Below are 24,599 nucleotides of genomic sequence, written 5' to 3'. Positions count from 1 at the left end.
GGAACTGGGGTTGTTCAGCCTGGAGAAAGGGAGGCTGAGGGGAGACCTTATTGCTCTCTACAGCTGCCTGAAAGGAGATTGTAGCCAGGTGGGTGTTGGTCTCCCAAGTAAGAAGCGATAGGACAAGAGGAAATGGCCTCAAGTTGTGCCAGGGGAGGTTTAGTTTGGATATTAGGAAAAATTTCTTCACTGAAAGGATTGTCAAGCACTGGACCAGCCTGCCCAGGGAAGTGGATGAGTCCCCATCCCTGGAGGTATTTAAAAGACATGTAGATGTGGTGCTGAGGGTCATGGTTTATTGGTGGACTTGGCAGTGCTAGGTTAATGGTTGGACTTCATGATCTTAAACATCTTTTCCAACCTAAAGGATTCTATGACTCTCTGATTCTATGACTTGGTCATCTCCAGAGGTCCCTTCCAACCTCAGAGGTCCATGATTCTGTGTGACACAATCTCCATGAGATTGGTGGAAGTTCCCCAGCTGATCTCTGCCTCCTTCCTTCCCAGCTGTGCTTTGAGAACTGAGCACTGAGGTTTGTGCTTGTGATGAGATCTTTCATGTATTTTACAGAAAGTAAAATATCATGAGGTCCACCTGACACAAGAAGCAAATTACCTTCTGACCCCTGGCAGAGCTTGTTCATTAATGTGTACCCAAAAGTTTACCAAACTTGGCAAGTTTCAAAGCCTGCCTGTAGAACAACACAAATGACCCGTCGATCATGCTTTCTGCTTTGTAAGGGTTTTTTTTCCCCCTCAACTGCACTACTGATGGTAGCTATGCTTTGGCATGGATATATTTGCAAAGAAAAAAAATCAGAAGGTATGAAGCTTGCACGCTGTAAACTGTGGTCAGACCTATTCCTTTGCAAGGCAATGAACTCTACTCCTCACTTGCTTCCCTAAAAGACTTGGAAGAGGAGGTGTGCAGGCTGCACCTTTGTTCTATTGTATATGAACAGTTAAGGGATTAGCACAAACATATTTCAACCAAGAGAAAGTTAATACAGTTGTCAGGCTTTCACTAAACAAACAAAACAAAACAAAACAAGTTGCAGTTTTATGAGCTCTATGGCAAACCAGCAGTTTGGCCCAGGTTATCTGGAAAAGAAGGCTTACACTGAAAGAATGACACCAAAACAGTACTTTTATCCTATTTAGCTTATCAACTCTGCACATTCTCAGTACATTCTCTCATGTGCTGTGTTTTCCTTTTCCCTTCCTTGTTTTCCTTCTCCTTCCTCCTCCTCACTTTTGTCCTAAGGTTTTCTCTATCTTTTTGGTGTTCCTCCCCTTCCCCATGTTCTCTGGTCCCCCTTGCTGAGCTCCATATATCCTCTTAAGACTTCCTCTACAACCCTTAATAGTGGGTGCATGAAAAAGACTAAGACTGTGCATCACATTTGCAGAAGCTTGCTGTCTGTTGTGAAGACAACTTGATTTGCATTTTTGTGCCATCAGATAGACTGCAAATATTGATGGTTTTGGCACTTAGGGTTTGCAGTGGAGCTTGAAGCATCTAGCCAATATAGCACTGTCTGCAATGACTTGCTGATCGAAACCCGGCTGGCTCCTTTGTTTAAGGCAGGACTTTTGCTTTTGCTTTGACATAACTAATCAGATCAGATAGTAAGGTTTACCTGTTACCTACTTGATGCCATTGTTTTGTCTTGAGCCCCTATTTCTAGGCCTATTTCTAGTGCTTATTTCCAGCCTCTTCAGGTGCCCCTCGCAAAAAATGACATTCACACACCAGCCAGTTATCATTCCTACGAGCGAGCCTTGATGCTCACATGGCAAACCACCACGGGGCCACCTTAAAATTTCTGCTGGCAGTCACCAGCCATGAGCCAGCAGGATGTGCTAGGCAAAGACCTTTTCTTGGATGGTCCTCCCTTAGCACAGGTCTGAGTCATCCCTGGCTCTAGCTGGGGAGAGGAAGGAGATGGCAAGCAAAACTGTAGCTATAGGGTGGGTGGCACTGTGAACATGGAGCAATGAAAATCCACCTTCATTCAAATCCATTAAGAATGGATTTATTTGCAAAGGGTCAGCAAAAGCGCCTCTCAGGTGCAGAGTAATGCCAGTAAAACTTTTTTTTTAAGCCTTATGTCAAGATGTTATGTTCATTAGCTATTTGTACGTTAACCAGCTGGTTCCTGGGCAAAGCTGAGGACACTATTGTAATCCTTCACATCATGGCATAATGCTGTGGCTTAACCTCTGAATCAGTGTGTGCTAACGGGCAGACCTTGGCACTGTTCTCCATGGCATTGGAGGAGCTGCAGCACCTGCAGCTTCTGCTTCATCAGCAGCGCTTGTGCAGATGCCCGGTTTGCAGGCTCAAGCCCCGCTGTGAACACGGTGAGGCACAACGCTCTATCTTGCTCTTCTTGGACCCACTCTCGCAACTGTGCTCCCGGGGACTCTCGGAATTCCTGCAGCCTGGCACGCGCTGCTGGACATTTTTTGGCTGCTGCACACACAGACCATACATCTTCCTTGGGGTGGGGGATATTTGGGTGTGTTCAGCCAAAAGGGAAATAGCGTGAAACTTGAAAGTTATTCACCATGGGGAACAGCAGACCTGTGGCCGTGCATGTTGTGTAAGCCTGAAACTGCAGCTCCTGCTGACGTCGTCTGGCTCTGGGAAATGCATGGTCACAGGGTCTCCCTCCGTCTGCAGCAGCTTCACTCATCACCCCACGCTGAGCGCTGACTGCACCAGCTCAGCCTGGTCTGCTGGCTTAGGACAGACCCTGGGAGCTAACTAGTGTCTCTGCTCATGCATTAGCTTCACGGTGCTGCACTGTGGGGTGGAAAATGAGCACCTGATGATGCCTACTGGACCTGAAGACATAATGTGTCATAGGAAGATGAAAGCTTGGGAAGAAACTCTCAAGTCTCACATCCAGATACTTTAAAACCCTGTTGCACTTAATTTGAGACTTAGCAAGCACCAGCCCTGTGAGCTCATACGTCCCATTGCAAGCCCAACTACTATGCCGTAGAGCTGCATAGCAGAGCACTCCATGTCTTGCACGACTACCTACTTGCATTAATAGACCAGTTAAACGAACCCTGATGATGAGGCCAAGATTTGTCCTAGGCTAAGATGACAGCAAACAAGGGGTGAAGCAAAGGTGGCGTCTCTTCCCTACCAACAGAAGGTGCATGTCCTCTCTTCCCTACCTCATCTATGGAGTAACAAAATAGAAACGCGTGCTGCTTCTGGCTCATTTTTAATGTACTGAACCTCTGAAGTGCTAGGGAATGAAGGAAAAATGTTGCAGTATCTAGCACAGGCGCAGAAGTTTGCAGAGTCTTGGAGCTGCTCGTAAAGCATCGTATGAAACGTAAAAAAGTCCTTAATGTTAGGAATGAGGACTGTTGATTTTTGTTCATAGGCGTAAAGCCTAACCTGAGATCCCAAAGTGGTGACAGCCTGTGCAGATGTACTTGTCATGACTTCAGGGCTTTGTCCAGCGGGGTCCTGAGCCCCCCCAAGAATGGAGACTGCACAGCCTCCCTGCGCAGCCTGGTCCTGTGCTCGTTTGACTGTCCTTGGAGTCAAAAGTCTGCAGCTGCTCATGCGTTAAATCTTACAGTGATATTTTGGCTCCTTGGGCAGGGCGTATAAAAGTCTTTAGGAGTTCAATAAGCAGAAGGGCATCCAGTGGGTTGTCTAAGCAAGTCAAACTGACTTCAGTGGAAAGTCTGACCTGCTTGGAAATCCAGTTAGAGAGAGCAAGTTCTTTACGTGCCCCGTCCTAGTCAGCTTCTCAGTGAGCAACTGAATAAACCCTCCTTAACGTCCTTTCTACCAGCCACCTCCTCCAGTTTTTCATCTCTCCCTGTCTTGTACTGCCATTACAAGTACTGCTAATACTGTTAGGTCACATTGGTTCAGATGCACTTCCTTCAGCTGCTAGAAGTTTTTCTGCGCCCTCTTTTATTTCCACATCACTTCGCAAATGGTGATTAACTGTAATGTACTTTATTTAAAAAAAAAAGAGGCTGATAAGGCAGGTGGTGTGCCCCAAAATCAGGCACACAATGAAAACAAATTGACTTCCAGAAAAATGTAACATGGAGTAGCATTCATGAAAAAAACCCAACCCTCTAAATCATGGTTGGACAGAAATCTAGGTGTCTCAATAGGCTAACCAGCTGTGATGTTTTTCTGGGTTCTTTCTTAAACAGGTAATACAACCCAGTTTTAAAATACCTATATTTGTTCAGGCTTAGAGTACAACATCCTTTTATATCCACCGTTTCAAACTGCCAAGGTTACTGCTTCTGCTGTTGGGTGATATTTTGCCATTTGCCTGTGGCGTCTGAGCAATGAAATGCAATCTTGTTTGTACTCCAGGCTACTTTAAATATTCACATAAAATTGTGAGAATGTCTTTATTTTATTTGGGACATTTCACTTTGGGGAATATTCAGCTCGATAAAACAAAGGGGAGGGGGGGAGCTGGTTCCAGACCTCTCAAGTTGGACACCCCAAAACTCCCTCTTTAAAAGAATGACTCCGACATACTTTTCTCTTCAGCTGCCACCACGGCAGCAAGTGAGCAAAGCCCTCTTCTTCTCCCCTCCCCAAAAAACTGAACAGGATTTCCACCAAAGTTCTGTTCTGGAGATGATTCTCGGTGCCTTTCTGCAGGAATCTGCATTGTTAGATGTTGGCAGGTATGAATGCAGAATAAGCTGACAGAAGCAGATCCTGCCTGTTCAGACCCTTCCCTGGGGGTTACCAGCCCTGCTTCAGGATGTCTGAATATGATGTGTTGTCATTTCTGAACTGCTGCAGGTTGCAATCTAGTTTCCTAAAAGACCATGAAATTAGCGATGGTTTAATAAAGTTGATGGTAAATTGCTGTTATTCAAGAGGTACTCTTTGAGCCATCTTTGCTTGTTCAGAAGAGAGGCAAGCGAGCAGCACATATTCTCCTTATATTCAGGCATCCCGATTTAGCCTGCCTCCATGCTGCTCACTGGGTCACTCAACAGCGCTGCTAAAATGCTATGTAAATAGAACCGTCACAGCTACAGGAAGAAGCATTCATAGCTTTGCTTCCTTGCTTTGTTTTTTAGGACACGATGCCAGATACCCATAACTTTTGCTTTCTGTTTGCCATACTAAAATATCCCCAAGCACTGATTTTTTTCTGTGTGGCATGCCTAGTCTGTTGAGATTTTGTGTGTTTTTAAAGGGTTATGTAGACTTGGAAGGGAAAATCTGCTCAGATATTTGATGGCCTCCCTCTAGTGGCTGTTATTGGGGAATAAAAATAGGGCTGTGATGAAGTGAACCCCAAGGTTAACCATGTGCATTAACCATTATATTAAGATGAAACGAAGTAAACTTGGGAAGAAGACTTATGCCATATCAAAATGTGACGCAGAATTACTGAGTTATTGCCAAAGTTCAGTTACTGCTCTTTCAGTCCTGAAAATACCTTGCTACTTCTTTCCCCACTTTCCATCCCTCCCTCTGTGTCCTTACACATGATGGTCTAAGGACAGTGGTGGGACAAACTCTGCCTGTAGAGAGGTTTTTTAATTTTTTCCAGTTCTAGTTAGTTGGCCAAGTAAGACAAATACGCAAACCCTGTTTTTCAGACATGGAGAAGGGCTCCTGTGCCTCAAAGCTGTCCTGTCCCACTCAGGGGGTTAGGGTGAGGTTAACTTTTTAATTCTCTGTGCAGTAATCAGGAGTAACAACAATTACTTTAGAGGTTCAAACTAATCATAAATTCACTTAAAACTCAGTGGAACTACAAAAGATAGAGGCTTGGCAAAAGTCATAACAATGCTCAAAACTTAGCAGAACTATGAAAGGTAAGGGTTTAGCAAAATGTGTGACAATATTACCCTAATGTGCCAAAAATTAAGTTAGAGACAGAGTGATAGAGAGGAAAAGAAAGAAAGAAAAGAGAGAGAGAGAGAGAGAAAAGATATCACCAGCCTTCAATCCAGCGATGTTCTCTGCTCGTAGTTGTAGTCTTCAGGTGGTGGGCACGTGCTGAAAACTTATGTTTTCCCTTTTTATAACCCGATGTGCCCGCCCCGTAGGCAGGGGTCTGTCATCACTGAGCAGGTGCAGTATGTACTCAGGAATGTTCAGAAATGTTCTAGAAATGACTTGGTGGGCTGTGGGGGTCCTGGGGGTCTCACTGCCCCCCCCCCCCCCCCACTTCAGGGCTGACCAAGTGAGGGGTGATCTGTCACAGGCACATGGCGCACAGGGCACAGATGGTCTTTGTTTACATTTCAGGAATAGAGGAGTGGTCTCACCAGACGTTATCCTGCCTCCGCAGGCTCCGTTCTTGGTCAACACTCCCTGGTCATCATCAGCCCATCCCTGCCCATGTCAAGACGGGTGTTTGCGACATTCACTTGTTATCCAGGCCTTACAAAAGCCTATCTGATTTTTCTAACCACACCCACTGATCTATTAAAAGATGGTGTTTTCTCTTACAAACCTTGTCCCGATGGATATTTAAAGAACACATAAGATCTGGGAAGTGCAGTATCTTTATTCCATTTCCAGTACTTTTCCATCACCTCTCTGCAATAAATGTCAGTGTCTTCGACAAAACAATATCTGTATGCATAGCCAGAAGTTGTCTTCCTGTTTTTAAGATCTTGCTGACTGTGACTCATGACCTTTTTGCTTACTGAATGTGTACACTTGTCTTTTAGATATGAGAAATACCAGGGATACATGACTCTGTTTATATTTTTATAGAAAAAGACAGCAATGACAGCGTAGCAAGACCAAAGTTGGGGCTGGAAAACAGCCCATTAAAAATGGCAAAAGTGCAAAGCTCCTCCAGCTGCAAGACGAGTTTTGCCCTGGTGTCTCTTTTGGATCTCTCACACTTTGACCTCCAGGTCTTCAGTGGAGGGAGAGGTTTGCAGGCAGTGTGAGACAAGTGGACCAGAGCTGCATCTACAGAACACCCTAAAGAAACCCGTCTCATGAGTTTATGCTTCTGGCACAGCAGAGATTAAAACTACTGCTGATATTCTCTTGACCACTTTCATTGATGATGTAGCCTGGGGTTTGGCCAACTAAAAATACCAGTTGGGTTCCACCTGAACCTCGCTCTGGGACAAGGTTCTCTGCCGATGTCTCAGCTCTAGGCACTCCACAGTCAGTGGGTATGTTCTGAGCTCAAACTTATTTGCAAACATATAGGTGGAGTTAAAAAGCCACTTGAGGTCACCTGTTCCATATATACAAATGCCTCTGACATAACGGCCTGCCAAAAGAAAAAAGAAAAAAAGCAATGTCAGAATCAAGGATCCAAATCATTCTTTTTGAGAAGTTTTATCTGCAAAGCCCTATAAATAATCTCCTACACAACAAACATGCTAAAAGGCCTACTGGACATGCAATGGGAATAAGCATGAACAGTGCAATGAAATGAAGAAAGTTACTTCAGAATAAATGATGACCAAATAAGGAAATAGCTCAGAAGCATTGCTACTTGAGACTTTTTCTTAGGCAAGGCTGAAACATAGCAAAGGGCAATTTCCTTCTGTCAGTGAAGAGAAACCTGTAATTTGACTCATACTGGATTTTCTACTAACTAATTCTGGATGATATTGGTGTCATTTCACTGATTTCAATGTAGTTATGCCAATGTGAAACTGCTTGAATTGAAGCTGACTGAAGTTCTCAAAAATTTTCTCCTCGACACAAGCAACTACATTATGGATTAAGAATTCTTGAAATAAAATTTGTATTGTTAGTATTTGGTATTCCCTTTCTACTCCCATTTGGATACGTCAGAAGTAATAGCAGTACACCATGTACAAACCAGTGACTGAAAAATTAAGTGTGCCCTACAGAAGATTATCTACTGCTAATGTCATGTCATGAAGTAACATGACATAGGAGAACTCAAAGCTTGACCGTCATCAGCAGGCCGCAGATCCTTAGGTTCCTCATCAGCTGTGGCTCTGGCAGGCATCGGTGCCCAGGTGAGAGCTGGGATCTGCCCGAGTTCACACAGGACACCTGCCCTGCCCACTGCTGCTGGCTCTGGCGCATCTGCATCCCAGCGTGGGACATACACGTGGACTATTCCCATCCACCTGCGAGAAAATTCCCCCAAAGCCTTCAAGAAAACAGTCAGCTAACTCATGTAAGCCCTTAGTGCTGCCGAATATTCCCCTTTCCAAGGCTGATATATTCTATGAAATTCCTGATGAAGAAGCAACTGTTCCAGCTTTCTCACTGTTTACGTGGCTACTATCATTCACGTATGGACTATGAAGGAGATGACTCCTTTTTAATATCTACTTTCTGATGAAGTGCTGTCTAAAGACTGTCTCACATTATGATTAGAAGCTGTAAGAGTACAGGAACAACAGTCAAGTGTTCTTCACTATATGAATAGGAAGAAAAAATGGAGAAAAATGTACATATTACCATGACAGCCTCCATGGCTTTCTTCCATATCAATCCACTTCACCGCTTTCAGGTCACCTTCCCATGATGCGTTGGGCATGGAGCCCGGGACACCTAGAATTAGATAACAGAAAATCAAATAATTAGTTCTTTTCACAGGTTTATGTCCACTCTCTAGGACCTTTCTCCACAGAACTGGGATGAAATAGCAAGGAATATGCATCAACAGATGCCTGGCTGCTAACCTTGTTGTCAAGTTTCTTCACTGAAAGCAGCTTTCATGACATAAACAAAATGTCAGCCCAAGAGACCTAAACATTTCACTTGAGAAATAAAATCCCTCTTTTGCAACAGCCTCAATATAATACTGCATGCATCATGTCACCTTCCAAACCAACACTGCCCTCCAGGGCTATTTGAACACTGGGCCACTGACACCTTGTATCTTCACATGAATTTACTGGTAAATACTTTCCTTTTTTAAAAAAAGAAAAGAGGCTAACAGAACAAATTCAAGCAAGATATAACTGAATGGAGTTGTTGAAACTCAATTAAAGCCTATAATGTTATAAAATAATATATATAAGTAGAGGCAGATCACATATCTAGGAGATAAACTGGCAAGAGGACCTCTCCTCGTCAGTAAATTATCAAGTCCTGCTTGAGAAATTGGATGGCATTAGGTTAAACATCAGGGTTTTTTCCTATTTGCTTGTTTTTCTCTGTGTTTTTAAGGATAGCTTGTTCCTGGTAAGTAAGGATGGTTGTTTGCAAATACCGAGTCATGACTTTTGTATCAGATGCAAAAAGACCATATAGTCCAACAGCAGAACCACCATAGCACTTTGCCATAAACAGAGGTATGTGGCAGCTATAACCAGAACTACACAACCTTATTTCTCTCCCTTTGTATATTGGGCCATTATCAAATAAAATAACATGCCATGGGTTTGTCCTGGGGAAAATTCGGAAAATATTACTCTTTCGCAGGAAGCATTAACCTAAAGATAAGACTTTATAAAAGACAAAAGTAGGCCATGATGGCAAAGGATAAACATTTTAAATGGCCTGGGACGTGCATTACCATCCCAAATTAAAAATCTGTTCACAACAGATGGCACTAAATGTGGTGTGCAGAAAGACTTGGAAAATGCTGACATTGTGGGAAAGCAGAAAGATGACAGACAAAACAGGAATGACCCCAGGACATCCACAAAAACACTGGAAGGCTCTGCCTTCCAGGAATACAAAACTACTGACTTCACATTATTCACCATCTCCCAAATTGAGTAAACTAGGCATTTTTGTAAGTTAATTAAAGAGTGGAGGAAAATGTAGCTCAGCACTGAGAAAAAAAAATGCACTTACTACATTTTCCTTTAAATATTTGAGTGACTGATTTCAGATTTGGAAGCTGTTCTGGGGTCCTGTTCTTATAAATATGGTTTGGCTGAAAAGCAGTGCTGATGATGGAAGTTAATATAAACTTTGCTTAGAGTTGCTCACTCTATTTTTGTTCAGCTCTTGCTTCCTGCTCCATCGAGGTTAGCAGAATTTTGTCCCTGAAAACGAGGGGGGCAGAGCCACCTCATGGGCAGCAGTACTGAGCACTGCCCTGGAAATGAGTTTGCCACCACCAGGTCTTAGAAACAGCTGTCACCAGAACTGCACTGTTCAGGTGTGAAGACAGTCACAAGTGACTGGAAAGACAGGCCAGCCCCTCTGATGCATTTAATGTCATGTCTTCCCTTCATGGTGGAGGTTTGGAGGCAGGAGAAACACTGCTTCAGAGCCTGGACCTCATCCAGAACAAGGGCAACACAACCTCCTTCTCTGCTAAGCCCTTCCTGGTTTTTTGCCACTGCAATTCCAGAGAGAGTTGATCTGCATGCGTTGGCTCCAAGAAGCAGCCCACTCCCTTTCCTCCTTGCATCGCTACCACGTATTATGAAGACAAACATCCACAGCTCACACAAAATGAGCCACTGCATTGGCATTTTTGTAACATGCACATAAACCACCACTGGGCTGCAAATCTTGCAGCATAAAAGGCTGCCTGATTTGCCTTGACCTTCCAAGTCTCGTACCTGTGATTCCAGGATCAAACCAACACATCAGTTAAAACCTAGCTGCCAACAGAGTAGTCTTCACCAGTCCCCTGGAGCAGCATGTGCATCTCTCTCTGGGGCAGGGGACAACTTCTTTACACTTCTGTGCCACCAACTGATCCGAGTTTTTCTCCTCCACTTTATAAGCTGGTGTGCAGGAGTTTGTACTCCAGAAATCTGCCCGACATGGTGTACATATCACCCTTGGGAATATTATTCTGCAAGACCTGCTTGAAATCAACCATAACTTTTGCTGGACTTCAGGGCCATGTATTTATGTTTGGGAAACATGCAGGGCTTGGGGTGGGCCACGTGTAGGTGGCATACTCCCCTACAAGTGAAGGCGTGCAGCCCACCAGTGTGTGAGAGGAACCTGGAAATTCACAAACGCCTTTGGTGGCTTTTGGAAAAGCAAGATGACACAAGGAAGTACATGTGAGACTAGTGAGACAGAATTCCAGAAGAGGGTGGAAGCCAAGTGGATGCCAAGCTGTGTCCCTGGGTCTTCATGGGTCATGGCAGCTGCTGCTAAGCAGGAAGGCATGTGGCGAGCCTGAACTCATCTCTCTGCAAAGCCCACCACCCCTGGGGACCTCCCTTACCCAGTCATGGGTGCTGTTCCCACCAGAAGACAACTCAGCCAAGTGGATAAATCTCTAGGACATCAAACTCAAGGAGGCTCAGTACACCTTCCTCGCTTGCCACTAGTGCCACCAACACAGGCTGTCACCTGCCTGGGTGCTTCTCCGTGTGAAACAACGGGAGTGGTGACAACCCACTGGTGGGCACCACCGAGAGCCACAGCTGAAAACACCTCCATGGAGAGGTGAGCCACGGTGGACACCACAAAGAGCTGGCACCATGCAATGGCCAAATGGTGGCAGGTGCTGGGGTGGGGACCCCTGTGCCCTCCCCAGACCTGATGTCCTACCTGGGATCCTGTTGAGCGTCACCCAGAAGTGCTCGTCAGGGCTGTAGGTGTCCTCAGACCAGGCCAGCAGATCAATGGCACGCTGGTCCCGCAGCACAAACTCCACAAAGGGCCGAGTGACGGCCACATAGGCAGAGCCAAAGTAGATGGTCAGGTTGTGCGGCGGGGGCGCCTTGCGCACAAACGTCCACAGCATGAAAGAAAAAAAAGGGTATAATTGCTCCCTGTGCACGTATCTGGTGCGTCTGGTGATGTGGGGAGGTGGCAGCACCCCAGGGGTGATGTTCTTCCCACCGAGGCCCTTCAGCATCCGGACGATCTCCCGGTTGGTCTTCAAGGGGAAGTCCTGCCCGCAGGTGTTGAGCACGTAGCGCCAGGGCACATCCGAGGCCAGCAGGTCCCTCATGCAGTGGAGGTCGGCTCGCAGGCGGGAGATGCCGCCATAGACCACCCGCTCCGCCCGGGAGGCGAGGAAGGCGTTGGGGAAGCAGCCCACCAGGCGCCGCACCGCCTGATGGAAAGGGACCGGTGCCTTGGCGTCCACATGGACGCAGTAGACGTTTTGGGGCATGTAGACTGCCCTGAAGAGCCGCTCAAAGGTCTCGAACTCCTTGTGCAGGGTCATGACGTAGGCGATGGGGAAAGCGGCCTCCTCGGCTGAGAGGGCGTGGGTGATGTAGCGGCTGTGGGACACGTACACGCTGCAGGGGTCTGCCCCCAGTGCTGGCTGCAGCTGCCTGCCCCTCAGTTGGGGGGCCTGCCCGGCCAGCAGCATGCCACACGCCTGCTCCAGCGCCGTGGCCTCTGGGGACTCCCCGCTGCCCACCACTTGCCGCCTGCCATGCCACAGCAACATGGCAGCGCCCAGCAAAAGCGTGGCAGCCACCAGCAGCCCCACCACCCGCCGCCACCGCATGGTCCACACTGCCAGCCTCAGCCCACCCGTGGCCTCGCCGGCACCTCCCAGGTGGTCCCACACTGAGAGGACACAAATGCGAAGCTGACCTGTGAAGGGCAGTGCCACGAGCCACCTCCCACACCCGGGAAGGGCAGTGTCACCACAGCTGGCCCAGCGCTCCGGGGTGCTCCCCGCGCCTGCCGCCTTGGCGGCGCATTACCGGACGGGGCCCCCAGGCTGGCGCTGGCAGTGCTGGGGGCAAGGGGACAAGCGCCCCGGAGGCTGGCCCTGCCTTCTGGTGGTGGCCACCGCGCTCGCAACCCTCCTAGCCGCATGAGAAGTCCCACTCATGGACACTGGGCTTCAATCCCAGGTTCATCCAATCTATTTTAGTGCCTTCCAGGTTCTCCAACAGTAAATTAGGTTTGTTTCGGGGGGGGGGGGGTGTTCAACTTTTGTCGTCCTACAGAACTGCAATAGGGAGAAATCAAGGAGTTAAGCTGTCAGTGTTAGGAGGATGGAGAGAAACTGGTGAGCAAATGTGAGTAGGATGGAAACAGTCGCCTCTTAACCCTGTACAGCAACAAGAATATGTCTGACCGGGCTCTTAAGACAGCACATAAGAATGATTTGCTCCGAAATCCTGGTTTGTCTGTTTTCTTGTTTGTCCTGAGAGACAAGTTCTCCCACCTGTCCGTGGGAGGGAAGTGACTGGTAAAGATATGGGCGACTCCTCAGAAGAAAAGATTTTTCTTTCAAGATTAGATTGAAACAATGGAGAAAAAACCCCACCACCCCTCCTTAAAAATGTACAAAGGCTCGATTTTATATTTTTCCACCATAAATTTTCACTTCGGTAGGGTACATGAATGCAAAAATGTGTGTATGGAGGGGTGAGGAGTTAACTAAAATAAACTCAAGATTGTCAAGCTTTAAAGCAGACCTCAGAACCTGGAAAGAAGGAAATAAAACTCAGGGGGAAAAAAAAGAAGCTTATTTAAAACTACTTCTTTCAAGACAGCGGTCTGAATTAAGGCAATGCATGCCATCTCCTTGAGCCATCAGGCTGCTGACAGTCATAAGAGAGCTGAACTGCATCTCCTGCATTGAATCATCTGACAGATAATAAAGAAGGGGTCTGAGTTCCAGTAGCTTCATTTGATGATATGTTTTGAAGGAGGTTTTTCTGAACTGTTACTGACCCATAAGCCAGCTGTAGCATCTTTGGCAGGGTTGCAGTCCTGCATCAGAGGAGCTGAACTCTACAGGGTTCTTCAGGAAACATCTGCTTCCTGGAGCGGGAGCAAGCTGGGCCTGTGGGGACACGCTGGGCACCGAGGACAGCTGACGGGAGGGTTGTTCTGCAGGAACTGCTGGTGCCCACCCTGGCACCTGTTCAGGCATGAACGTTCTGTCAACTTCCACCCCGGCTGCCGAGGCAGGTGCTGGCATCAGGATTTGTCTCTCAACACGTGTAACACAGGTTTAGGTGTGGTCAGATGAATTTGCTCATAGGTGAAAGGAGGGGACAGGTTCAGATGGCCTGACTGGAGTTCCACCCTAACAAAAACAAGGGCTGTTGGCAGCTCAGCATCTGGAAACATCAAGAAAAGTCTCTGCAATTGCAGCTGGACTGAAGTTTAGTTGGTTACACGCACGAGTTGTGGTAGACATTACCTGATGCCAGAATTTAGAAAGAAAAAAAAAAAAATCCTTCCTTAAATTACTCTCATCTGGTTCTGTTCTTCAAGGAGTTGTGCTGTTTGAAGCCAATTACACTAATGTCTGATAGTAGTAAAGATAAAGGAGAATCAAGCAAAGGACCCATTTATTAGCTGTGGCTTTTCAAAGAGACTTCTCGAAGACATACCCTTCCTTATCCCATCACCACTAAGCAGTGTTTTAGTAAGAAGCAAACAATTGGTTGTGAAGCAAAGTATTGCTCCCATGGAAAGCAGTACTTAAATTCCAATGACTGTGGATTGCACAGAGGCCAAATCCTATTTTAAGTTGTATCTTCTCAGATGAACTATAATATCTGAATGGTGGATAGAAGACAAAAGTAATTTTTCAGGAAATTCTGCCATGAAGAATATGTTTTTGTGATTGCAGTGACTGTGTTGCAACATTTTCCCTTAAGCAGGTTTTTCAAGAGGAAGGCTTTGATGAAGACAGTACAACAGCTTTGAAGGCATGAGTCTCAATTACAATCACAGGAAACCCCCTATTTTTTTATGCCTTATTCCTTGCTCAATCAGGAAGTTTCATTAAAATAATGGAGAATATGAACAAGAGAACAAGGATTAGTTATATGAGCAACACTGCAAACATAGGTACAAAAGACTTTTTTTTCTAGAACATGATTTATTCACTAGCATCACTGCCTGGAATCATATTAAAAAGCTTCTGCATCTCTGTCTGTCTGTCTGTCTTTTGAAGTGTGGGCACTAAGTTAAGGAAATGGAGCAATTTTAACAGGCAGAACAGAACCACAAAGTACATATTGGTATGATGCGTGTGTTGCGGAGAAGGTCATTCGAAGACCCTGTCTACAAATGACAGTGGGATGGAGAGGTACCAAAGTAATTTTGAATGGTTAAGTTGCTGTAGCAAGAAGCTCAGTCAAGCTAAATCGCCTGGAAAAAATGTGTCTGTTTGTACAAGCAAATGGACGTATAAAAATTTAAAAATAAGGAATTGGCTAACATTATTAATTAATGTGCTAGCAATGCTACTCAGAGTTTTCTGGTATTACTCTTCTATCTCACACCCACATCCAAGGGATGTGAATGAGATGTTCCTTGAGAGCCACCAGCTGTCGTTTGGATGTAAAGTTACTGCTTCAAATGAACTGCAGTGAAATTTTAACAAGGACAACTCCTACCTGTCTGGAGAGTGTACTAGCTTGACATACGCCTGCCATTACCTGAGACATACTGCATGCCAGCTATCTTCCTTATTCTTCTGTCTACCATTCAGCTCCCAACCAAGGAATTGCCATCAGGATGGCGCAGGTATACTTTCAAAGTTTGGGGGTGGTTTAACACTCCACTTGCAAACAAAATTATCCATAACTTTCATTCCTTTCCAGTTATTTACAAAATGAATATGTTAGCAACCTTCATCCTGCTCAGAGAGAGCTGAAGGAACTCTGAGTCTTCACTTTTAGACAGACACAAGATGCAACTGTGTCAAAAACACTTAAAATTGTAGTAGGCACACAGCTGGGTGAATCCTAGGAAAAGCAGACACAAGCTCAAATGCAAAAATCATCTTCCGTGAATAGGTTTCCAATTTCCATGTCAGAGTAGCAGCCAGACAAAAAAGAACCTCACTCAAAGAGGTTGAGGTTGCTGATGTCCGCGGGTGCCTGTGCTCAATGGGAAGCTGCTGGAAGCCCTGTGCTTCTGTGATCTGCCCACTCGGATCAGGGTGTAGTCTGGGTTAGTGGGCTTGCACAGGACACTGTGGGCCCCCCTTTCTGGTAATCAACTACCTTGTGTTGACACCAATGCAAAAGTTTGTCTAGTTTTGCAGCAGGCACTGATGGCATGCTGTGTACCCAATGTCCCTTTCAGGTTGGCACACGAGCAAAAGTGACACGGAGGCCCTTGTTTTACCCCCCTCTCTGGGACACAAGATCTACAGCCGGGCCCCATTCTGCAGCCTTCTTGCAGAAAGCAGGAATAAAAGCGTTTCTGCCTTATTACTTTCCCTGCAGCCCCTCACTTACACTAAGTGCCTGCCAAGCGCCATTGACGATCTCTGTTGAGTCATGTGTGTGACCAAGGCACATCCCAGGGGTGGGAACATACTGTCCATGGGTGGCCGGGTGAGTTTTGTGCCAGCCAGAATGGAAGCGGGGAAGAGAGGTGCATTACTGCGGCTAATGGCTGGCACGACTGCTAACCGCCTTGCACTCCATGTGGTTGGCAGTGGTGCAGGCTTTTCCCTGATTGTCCCCCTGAGCTGCTGCAGTGCACTGGATGTGCTGCTAATGTACATCATCTGGTTCGGTTCCACTGGAGATGGAATCCAGCCCTCACGCACTAAGATCATTATCTGAATAAAACTAGCATGCAGCAGGAGGGAAAGCACTTCAGAAGCGCACTTCTGCTCCCAACTACAACGTTAATTGTAACTGCAATCAGTGAAGTAAACGTGTCTGTGCAAAGCCGGTGTCCAGAGTGCTATGCTGTGTCTGTGCAGCAACGCGGTGCCTTTTGGAGGCATGCTGGCTAGTTGCGTGGCTGCGATCCCTCCACCGTTTCCCTCAGTGACAATGCCAGGTGAAGCATATTCCTGGAGTTCTCACTCCTCGGGGTCATGGCTCTGCACAGGCCTCTCAGTTGTGCTGATGCAATTTCCATGGAGTCACACAGTGAACCCTGGGGTCACAGCACCCTGCTAGGAATATCCCAAAAACATCAGAGTGCAGGTGCAAAACCCAATTTCTCCTGGTGATAGCTAGGTTTCTTGTTATGCCTTGTAGTATTTGGCCAGCTTGCGTATCCCAATGCAACACTCCACTGTGTCTTTCCTGTGTGCTCCCAGGAGAGTCGTTCCCAAACTTCTCTGCTTCTTCACCCAGTTTCTTGAGTCTTGACTGCAGTTCACTTCTAAATCCAGCTGTAGCAACTCCTGCCCCTAGGAACAGAGAGGACCTTCACATCCGCTAGCAAACAGAGTGAAGGGCACCTCAGGGCTTGCGCTGGTCAGAGGCCCTGTGGAGAAGAGGATGCTCTACCAGCATCTGTTCATGACTAAATAGCTATGACCTCATTTGGTTTTCAGTGATACATCATCTCCATGCATGTTGGCTACATTTTTCAGTTAAAGGCAGCGGCTAATAAAACAGTGCTGTCCCTGACGCAAGGCAGCAGCTGTTGCACATACCCCGGCAAAGCAAGTCACCCTGAGTACAGCTGCCACCCAAAGCAGCTGGCCAAGGGAAGGATAAGAAGGGTGAAAGAGACAACGCCACGGGTGGGTTTCCCAGGGGCAGTAACAGTTCTGCTCTCTTTGTAACAGGGCAGAGAGGACAGAGGCCAACTTGCCAAGAGGCTGTCGAGAGGGGCTGCAGGAACGGCCTCACATAGTAACAGCAGCGTGATGAGCCCTCCGGTTTGGATAAAATAAGATCTCCTTGGCATGCTTGAATTTGGGAGAAATCCCCTGAAATGAAACCTGACCAAGTAATTTGGAAAACAGGCACAGGGAAGTAGGAAAGAGACTTGCTTTGCAGATGCACAAATGCATTCAGTCACAGTGTTGAGAGAAGGAATGAGGATGGTAGTTAAAGTGCTCTGGGAGATGAGCCTCTTACCTAAATACATGCTGCTGGCCTCTGGAGATTTAATCCTTGTCCCTGAAACACCCTGGCTGTTCCTTCCCATAACCACCAAGCCCCTTCAGTCCTGCCAGCACAGCCATTTATAGGACTATGTAGTGATCCAGGGCAAGGATTGATTACAAATGAACTCTTTTTCCTTTTTCCAGGCTGGTGTTAACCCAGATCATCTAAGACAGAAGGATCATCTGTATAGATGAACCTGGTGCCAATAGCACATAGCAGAAAGGTCAAAATAGAAAACAGATGCTGTTTTTACAGGATGCTGCAGTAAACTACCTGTGGCACACAGATGACATTTGTTCTTCAGACTATGGGTTAGCCCTTTTAACATTTATTTTGGCTTTGAGGATGCACTCTTGAACATTTCTTTATAGCTTACTTGTCAATTGGAGGGTGTGAATGGTATAATCTTGAAGATTAAAGCAGACAGAGCTGTGACTTGGTTCATTGTGATCAATGTCAGAGAACTTTCTATAGGTAAAAGCTTTAGCACAAAGATCTGAGCATGAGTTTTAAAGAGGCAAAGTCTGTAAGTGATATCTCCCATGGGACTTTAAAGTTTGTATCTCTGTATCCTCATTTCCTAGAAATACGTCTTAAATATGATAACAAAAATACATTCAACTAGTAGAGTTGCATTCCCCAGATACATCTCGTCTGCATTGGGATAAAAATTGTACAGAATCTGTAGACACTGATAAAACATATGCAATGCATTTAAATATTTCTGCCCTACCCTTCCAAGCTCAGATGTTAAAAAAATACCTGTATGCAAGTAGCATTGTAGAAGGTGGCTCAAGCCAGGCTCATGAGACTGTGTTACTGAAAGGGGAAGGTCTGGCTCCTGTTCCTCCTCTCCTTCCCATTTTCCTCTCTGTTTTGCTAACATCTACATCTTGACCCCCAGCTTTTCTTTGTGCTGGCTCAAGTGCTGACCAGATTCTTCACCCAGTCAATTCAATTCACAGACTCAGGGGAAAGAAAAAAAAAGTAGATTGTTTTTCTTCACAGCTAGTGAGTTGAAATGCAAAGTTTCCGGCACAGGGCTGGTGGGCTGAAGGGAGTGGGACGGGAGGAGCAGGAGAAAGCTTCCTGTTTTGGCAACAGTGAGCTTTTAGAACTCAGCCGTCTTGTGCACCCTCACCCTTAGTAAAGAAACAGGGCTGGTGCAGAAGCGGCAGTGCAACCATGCTCCGTTATTCTGCAGGTGAGCCAATTCTGAAAAAGCAGTTTAATTCAGTATGTTAGCCTGGGAGTTATGTGTCGGTGCTCCAGTGCTGGCTTTGTCCATGCTCTGGTTTGACACTGGGCAAAGGGGAATTTTGCCCCTTTCTACCTGCTTCTGTGAATGGGAAATAATAGCCCTGATTTCCCTTGGAAAGCATGTTGGTGTCTCTGAATGAGAAGCGCTGCTATTGCTTCTGCTGACCTTTATATTCCCACTTGAACAATGTATAAGTTACTAGTGGACCAGTGTACGTGTATGTTAATGTATATATCAGTGTGTACCCTGAGGGATTATCATCTGAGTGATATGTGCTGTGACCCTATCACAGGAGTTTGGCTTGGAAAAGGATTCAGTAAAGTTACCCTGAAGGAACTCAGCAGCATGGACTGTGGATACACACCTCTCCCACGGTGACCAGAACCTGCTTTCTGCTCTGTGTGAGCAGAGAGGGGAAAAGTAGCTCAGTGGTTACGCTGCTGGCCTGGGACGTGACTGCTAACCTGCACTGTGGTAGTGCATGCTTCTCGTGAGACCTTGGGGAAGTGATGTAAGGCCAGTCACTTCAGGCCTACATACTTTGCAAATACTTTCCCCTATTTTCTCCATGCTTCTCTTCCTTATCTGAAAAGTGACTTTCAGGAATTTTCTGTCACACAGGAGTCATGTGGGAGATAAGTGGCCTGAGATAAATACCGAAGATAAGTTAAGACTGTTATTTGAAAACCAACTGAATGGGAATTGAAAGTCTTTAGCCTTTAGGGGGCTTAAAAAAAAAAAAAAATCTTGTCCTTCATTACATGACTCTGGGTAATAAGTATGCTATTTTAAGATTTGAGGACCAAACAGTCTTTTTTATCTTTTATCTGAACTGAGATTATCGTGGCTGTCAAACTACAAATAACTGTTTGGTTTAGTTCTTTCATTATATGCTGTACATCCAAACTGGTCCTTAAATGATTTCTCTGCTCGCCTGGAGGCCTCCAACTATTTGTTTTAACATCTGGACCACTGCCTGACACCATTATCTCCCTCTGATACGCCTGAAAAGCTAAAAGGAAGTGGCTTGGTCAAACTTGGACAAGAGGTTTTTGTTAGAGCTGGGAACTTAGTCCCCGGCTAACACTCCATGCACTGATGGGGACACTCAGCGTTCTGGGTCTGACTCGGATACATTCAGGTGGGTGTCTGACATCCTGTGCCATGCTCACAAGTTTGGATTCAAAATCCTGGACACAGCAGTCCCTGAGTACATCTGTCAGAGCTGCGTAGCCACTTTTGGCCAGGTACCCTAAAGCGATGGAAAGGAAAACAAGGAAGAGGAAGGAAACATATCTGCTGTGGAAGTGTTTCATGGGTTTTGGATTCGTCTTTTGGATGCAAAGAAAACAAGCACAAAATAATGATACGCTAATGTGCAACACTGGAAAGCATACGGTGATGATCATGGAAATAAACAATGAAATACGCAGCCTGTGTAAACTACATAGTGCAGTACAACGAGTGGCAACCGTCTAAAGCTTTCTGCTTGTGGAGAACATACCTGGTCCCAGGTTTATTGCTTTTGAGGCAATGGACTATAAGATCACAGCACAAAGCTTCTTGGGAAAGTCAGCTAGTTACAAATAATATATGCTGATGATTATACCATAACTATCTCAATCAGTAATCATTTGTGCATTTTGTGCATGCCAGCTGTAAAATACAATTATTGGAAGAGCAAGCACTATTCTCAGAGGTATGTGATAATTTGAACACAGACTAGCTTTGCAAAATGGACCCACAGCCTACTCCTTAGGTTAAAGTAGACATGCTCTACCTCTCTGTTACTGCTCCCTGTTTTCATTTCCCACAAGTTCCAGTAGGGAGAGGGTGGAAAGACAAACAAAGGCAGAAGAAATTCATCCTTGCTTCCATTCCTCATATCCCTGCTTTGGGCTGCTCTGAAGCTCTAGGGAGTTGGGAGCCGTAAAGTCCTACCAGGTGCTTCTAAAAGCAGTGTGATGTGTATGGGGGAGAAGTCCTGTGCATCTTCTGACCTTTTCCCAGGCATATGAACAAGGTAAAACTAATTGTAAATATATAAGTTAAAGATTAAAATACTGGCTCTGATTCTGGTACTCTGAAGAAATCCTTGACCCTGTACAATGGTGTTTATGCATAGCTATGAGTACATGGTATTTTGCAGGTGTTACAGGGGAGCTGGTGTGCATGCAGGTGTGTGTGCCCACAGAAAGGCATGTGAAGACTAGAAGCAGGTTCCAGCCTGAACTCAGATTTTCTGCCTCTGGAGTAATAGATAGAGGGGGAGGAATTGACTTCTATTTGTGGAAAAACAAAATCCCCCCCCAGCAAAATTAACATCTTGTAGAAAACACCTTCATTACAATGCTTACATAGCTTGCATATTTTAATCTTTATTCCTTTCCTTTTCTTCATCTCAATTTTTACAGGTAAAAGGCTAAAATCAGCTGAAATACACAAGGATTTAAATTTGAAATTAGAGCCCTTGGGCTTCTTCCTGCTCAGACGCAGAGTGGTAACACACATCCTATATGGCCCAGCCATCTCTCTCTCAGTGGTCAAAAAGGGCAAGTAAGCTTATTTAATAGATCCGCCGTTTATATCCATTATGATCAGATTAAACTTTTCATCTAGGCTTTGTCAAAATCAGCCTCAGATATACATCTGCGTATGTGTGTGCATATGCACACCTGTGCGTGCACGTGTGTATCTACAGAAAAATAAAGTGAAGGTGTACTCACCCGGGATCCTGTTGAGCGTCACCCAGAAGTGCTCATCAGGGCTGTAGGTGTCCTCAGACCAGGCCAGCAGATCAATGGCACGCTGGTCCCGCAGCACAAACTCCACAAAGGGCCGAGTGACGGCCACATAGGCAGAGCCAAAGTAGATGGTCAGGTTGTGCGGCGGGGGCGCCTTGCGCACAAACGTCCACAGCATGAAAGAAAAAAAAGGGTATAATTGCTCCCTGTGCACGTATCTGGTGCGTCTGGTGATGTGGGGAGGTGGCAGCACCCCAGGGGTGATGTTCTTCCCACCGAGGCCCTTCAGCATCCGGACGATCTCCCGGTTGGTCTTCAAGGGGAAGTCCTGCCCGCAGGTGTTGAGCACGTAGCGCCAGGGCACATCCGAGGCCAGCAGGTCCCTCATGCAGTGGAGGTCGGCTCGCAGGCGGGAGATGCCGCCATAGACCACCCGCTCCGCCCGGGAGGCGAGGAAGGCGTTGGGGAAGCAGCCCACCAGGCGCCGCACCGCCTGATGGAAAGGGACCGGTGCCTTGGCGTCCACATGGACACAGTAGACGTTTTGGGGCATGTAGACTGCCCTGAAGAGCCGCTCAAAGGTCTCGAACTCCTTGTGCAGGGTCATGACGTAGGCGATGGGGAAAGCAGCCTCCTCGGCTGAGAGGGCGCGGGTGATGTAGTGGTTCTGTGTGATGTACTCCGTGCAACTGGATTCTCTGAATGATGTCTTTAAAGTGGTTTCCTTCAGAAAGGACACGTTATCTTCAATAAGGGCTTCACAGGCTTCTGCTAAAGTTGAGCTCACCGAGAAGTTCAGCCTCCGAAGAGACTTTTGTGCATGCAAATTAACAGCATAGAAAACAAATGGAATTGAAACACTGAGAATCAGGACAGCGAAGAAGCAATATCTGAGCATATTCATTGCTGCTCAGAAAAAGATTCTCACTTGAAATATCTGAAAGTGGTCAGGTCAGACACCACAGCTTGCTTTGCTGGCTGTGCTTGCTTCCTGCTGCAGAACGCATGTGTCGATCTGATGCGTAGCATCCAGCGGCTGTCCTTACTTTCAATATCTCATAGTCATTGTTGATGTGTAAGCAGTGTAAGTAGTGAACAACTTGCAGATGGAAGCTGTTCCACAGCACCCTGAAGATGAAACAGACACATTGCATAATTGCTAACTTGGCAGTGAACAGCCGGCACTACATATTTCACAGTGTGCCTGAATTCAGTTTATGGGTGTGTTCTTAACTGCTTCCTCCCCACTCTCCTTGCATCGTATTGCTGTCCTGTCCCTGTATCATATAGCTGTAAAACTTCCCATGCATCCACCTTGTGACAGGAAAACGTCCTATTGGCTTCCTGTATCATTCTATTTTTTTTACTTCAAAGAACTTTTTTTTTGAACCACCCAAGTGTATTGGTCATTGCTGCTTCAGAATTATGAAAGGCTTTTTCAGCACAGCATGCTACCATGTAAGGCCACCAACACTCACATAGAAGCAGGAGAATCCTTTTTGCCTCTGTGTAGAATTATATCAGCCAGCAGGTTTTGCAGCAACGTTTTCTTCATTTGTAAATTTGAAGTCTGACAAATAGTTTCTGCTAAGTGTCACGGATGAGTTGTGACGAGCTCTGGGCTGACATCCATCACAAGGAACTGTGTTAGTGAAACCTGCTATTTAAACTACTTAAGCTAACCTTAGGCTTTCTGATGAGACATTCTTGTTTCTAAGAGCCACGCATGCATTTGGTGTAACAACATGCTTAAGCAATGAGAGCTTGTGGCCTGGCTCTGACTAAAGTGAAATAGTTGGTAACTCACTCTCTTCCAATTGTGAGTCTGTTCACGTGGATCTCTTGCCATGAGACAGCACATTTGGGGCACAAACTTTTTCGAACATCACGTCCTTTTGCTCCAAAATGAAGTAATGCTGAGGCAGTATCAGATGATCTGGGATTATTGCCAGTACTGTTTTGATTGGGCAGTCCAGTGTGCTACAGAGGCAGAAATACCATCGCCTACCTTCAAACTCACACAGACAAGCCACCTCAGGCGCTGGCAGGTCCCTCCCAGAAGCCGCACTTTCCTCCCATCCTGGCCCCAAACAGTCTCCAGAAGTCTCTGTGCAAACAGATTGAAGGCTGCAGGTGGTGGCTTCCACCCATCAGGTACAGTCACAAGGTGTAATGAGGAGAGGAGCACTGGAGAAACTTTCTAAGGACTTGTGGCCAGATTGTCCCCCAAGTGAGGAACTGGTGCAGGATGTGGGACAGACCTGGCAGTCAAGCTTACCCAGTGAGCAGAGCAGCTCCTCACCAGGGAGTCAGGGGGACAGGTAAGGATAGCTGCGGTCATGCTGGAGATCCAGTGCAGCCTTCTTCGTGGACACCAGCACCTTTGGAAGGAGGACGGCTCTGATGAAGCCGATGGGCTGGGACAGATGTGTGCAAAGTCCCAGGGAGTAATGGAGACTTGCCTGACACTTCTCAGAAGTCATCTGGAAAACGCTGCCACAGCCCAACAGTACAGCTCATTAAAAGGGGATTCAGAGAGACAAGCAGATGCTGAGCTGAAACCACTGCCCAAGTCCAGCAGAGAAATACGCAGCAAACACCACTGCGAAGGGAAAACACGTCCCAGCTCAGTGACTGCTGAACGCTGTCCTGAGGTGCATGGACATGCCCAGAGTGCTTCAAACCACTGCTCCTTCCTAATTTGACTGTTACAGCGAATTATATCCGGAAGCGAACAACGCTTATCTGCCTGACACCTCAGTAACGCAAACTGCCATGACCACAGGTGACTGCAGGCCCAGCAGCCTCTCGCTCTCCTCTGCGCGCTCCATAGGCCACTGAGGTGAACGTCTTCGCACCTGCTCGCTGGGCCA

The 24,599-nt window shown here is 46.3% G+C and overlaps 1 protein-coding gene across 3 annotated transcripts; it reads right to left on the bottom strand.

Moving 5' to 3' along the window:
- Positions 1-6,527: 6,527 nt before the first annotated feature.
- Positions 6,528-24,325, bottom strand: GCNT2 (glucosaminyl (N-acetyl) transferase 2 (I blood group)). 3 transcript variants are annotated; one of them, XM_075745004.1, is made up of 5 exons: positions 24,005-24,325; positions 23,735-23,833; positions 21,709-22,854; positions 8,450-8,542; positions 6,528-7,274 (listed from the first exon to the last, which is right to left on the bottom strand). In XM_075745004.1, exons 3-5 carry the CDS (start codon positions 22,628-22,630, stop codon positions 7,084-7,086), a joined length of 1,206 nt encoding a protein of 401 aa, XP_075601119.1. In that variant the 5' UTR covers positions 22,631-22,854; positions 23,735-23,833; positions 24,005-24,325; the 3' UTR covers positions 6,528-7,083. The 3 variants fall into 3 exon arrangements, with proteins under 3 accessions (XP_075601119.1, XP_075601120.1, XP_075601121.1); XM_075745005.1 differs by lacking the exon at positions 24,005-24,325 and having other exon boundaries at positions 23,735-23,974; XM_075745006.1 differs by lacking the exons at positions 21,709-22,854; positions 23,735-23,833; positions 24,005-24,325 and adding an exon at positions 11,468-12,163.
- Between the last annotated feature and the right edge of the window lie 274 nt (positions 24,326-24,599).

Source organism: Balearica regulorum, chromosome 2, assembly GCF_011004875.1.
Source record: "Balearica regulorum gibbericeps isolate bBalReg1 chromosome 2, bBalReg1.pri, whole genome shotgun sequence".
Classification (NCBI taxonomy): Eukaryota; Metazoa; Chordata; class Aves; order Gruiformes; family Gruidae; genus Balearica; species Balearica regulorum.
The sequence above is the reverse complement of the archived record's forward strand: the minus strand, read 5'-3'. Positions and strand labels throughout refer to the sequence as shown.

Coding starts and splice junctions, on each gene's coding strand:
- GCNT2 (XM_075745004.1), bottom strand. CDS start 22,630: ATGAATATGCTCAGATATTGCTTCTTCGCTGTCCTGATTCTCAGTGTT. Junction 8,543..21,708: donor GACGCTCAACAGGATCCCGG/GTGAGTACACCT, acceptor ATCTAATTCTAG/GTGTCCCGGGCTCCATGCCC. Junction 7,275..8,449: donor AAGCCATGGAGGCTGTCATG/GTAATATGTACA, acceptor TTCTTTTGGCAG/GCCGTTATGTCAGAGGCATT.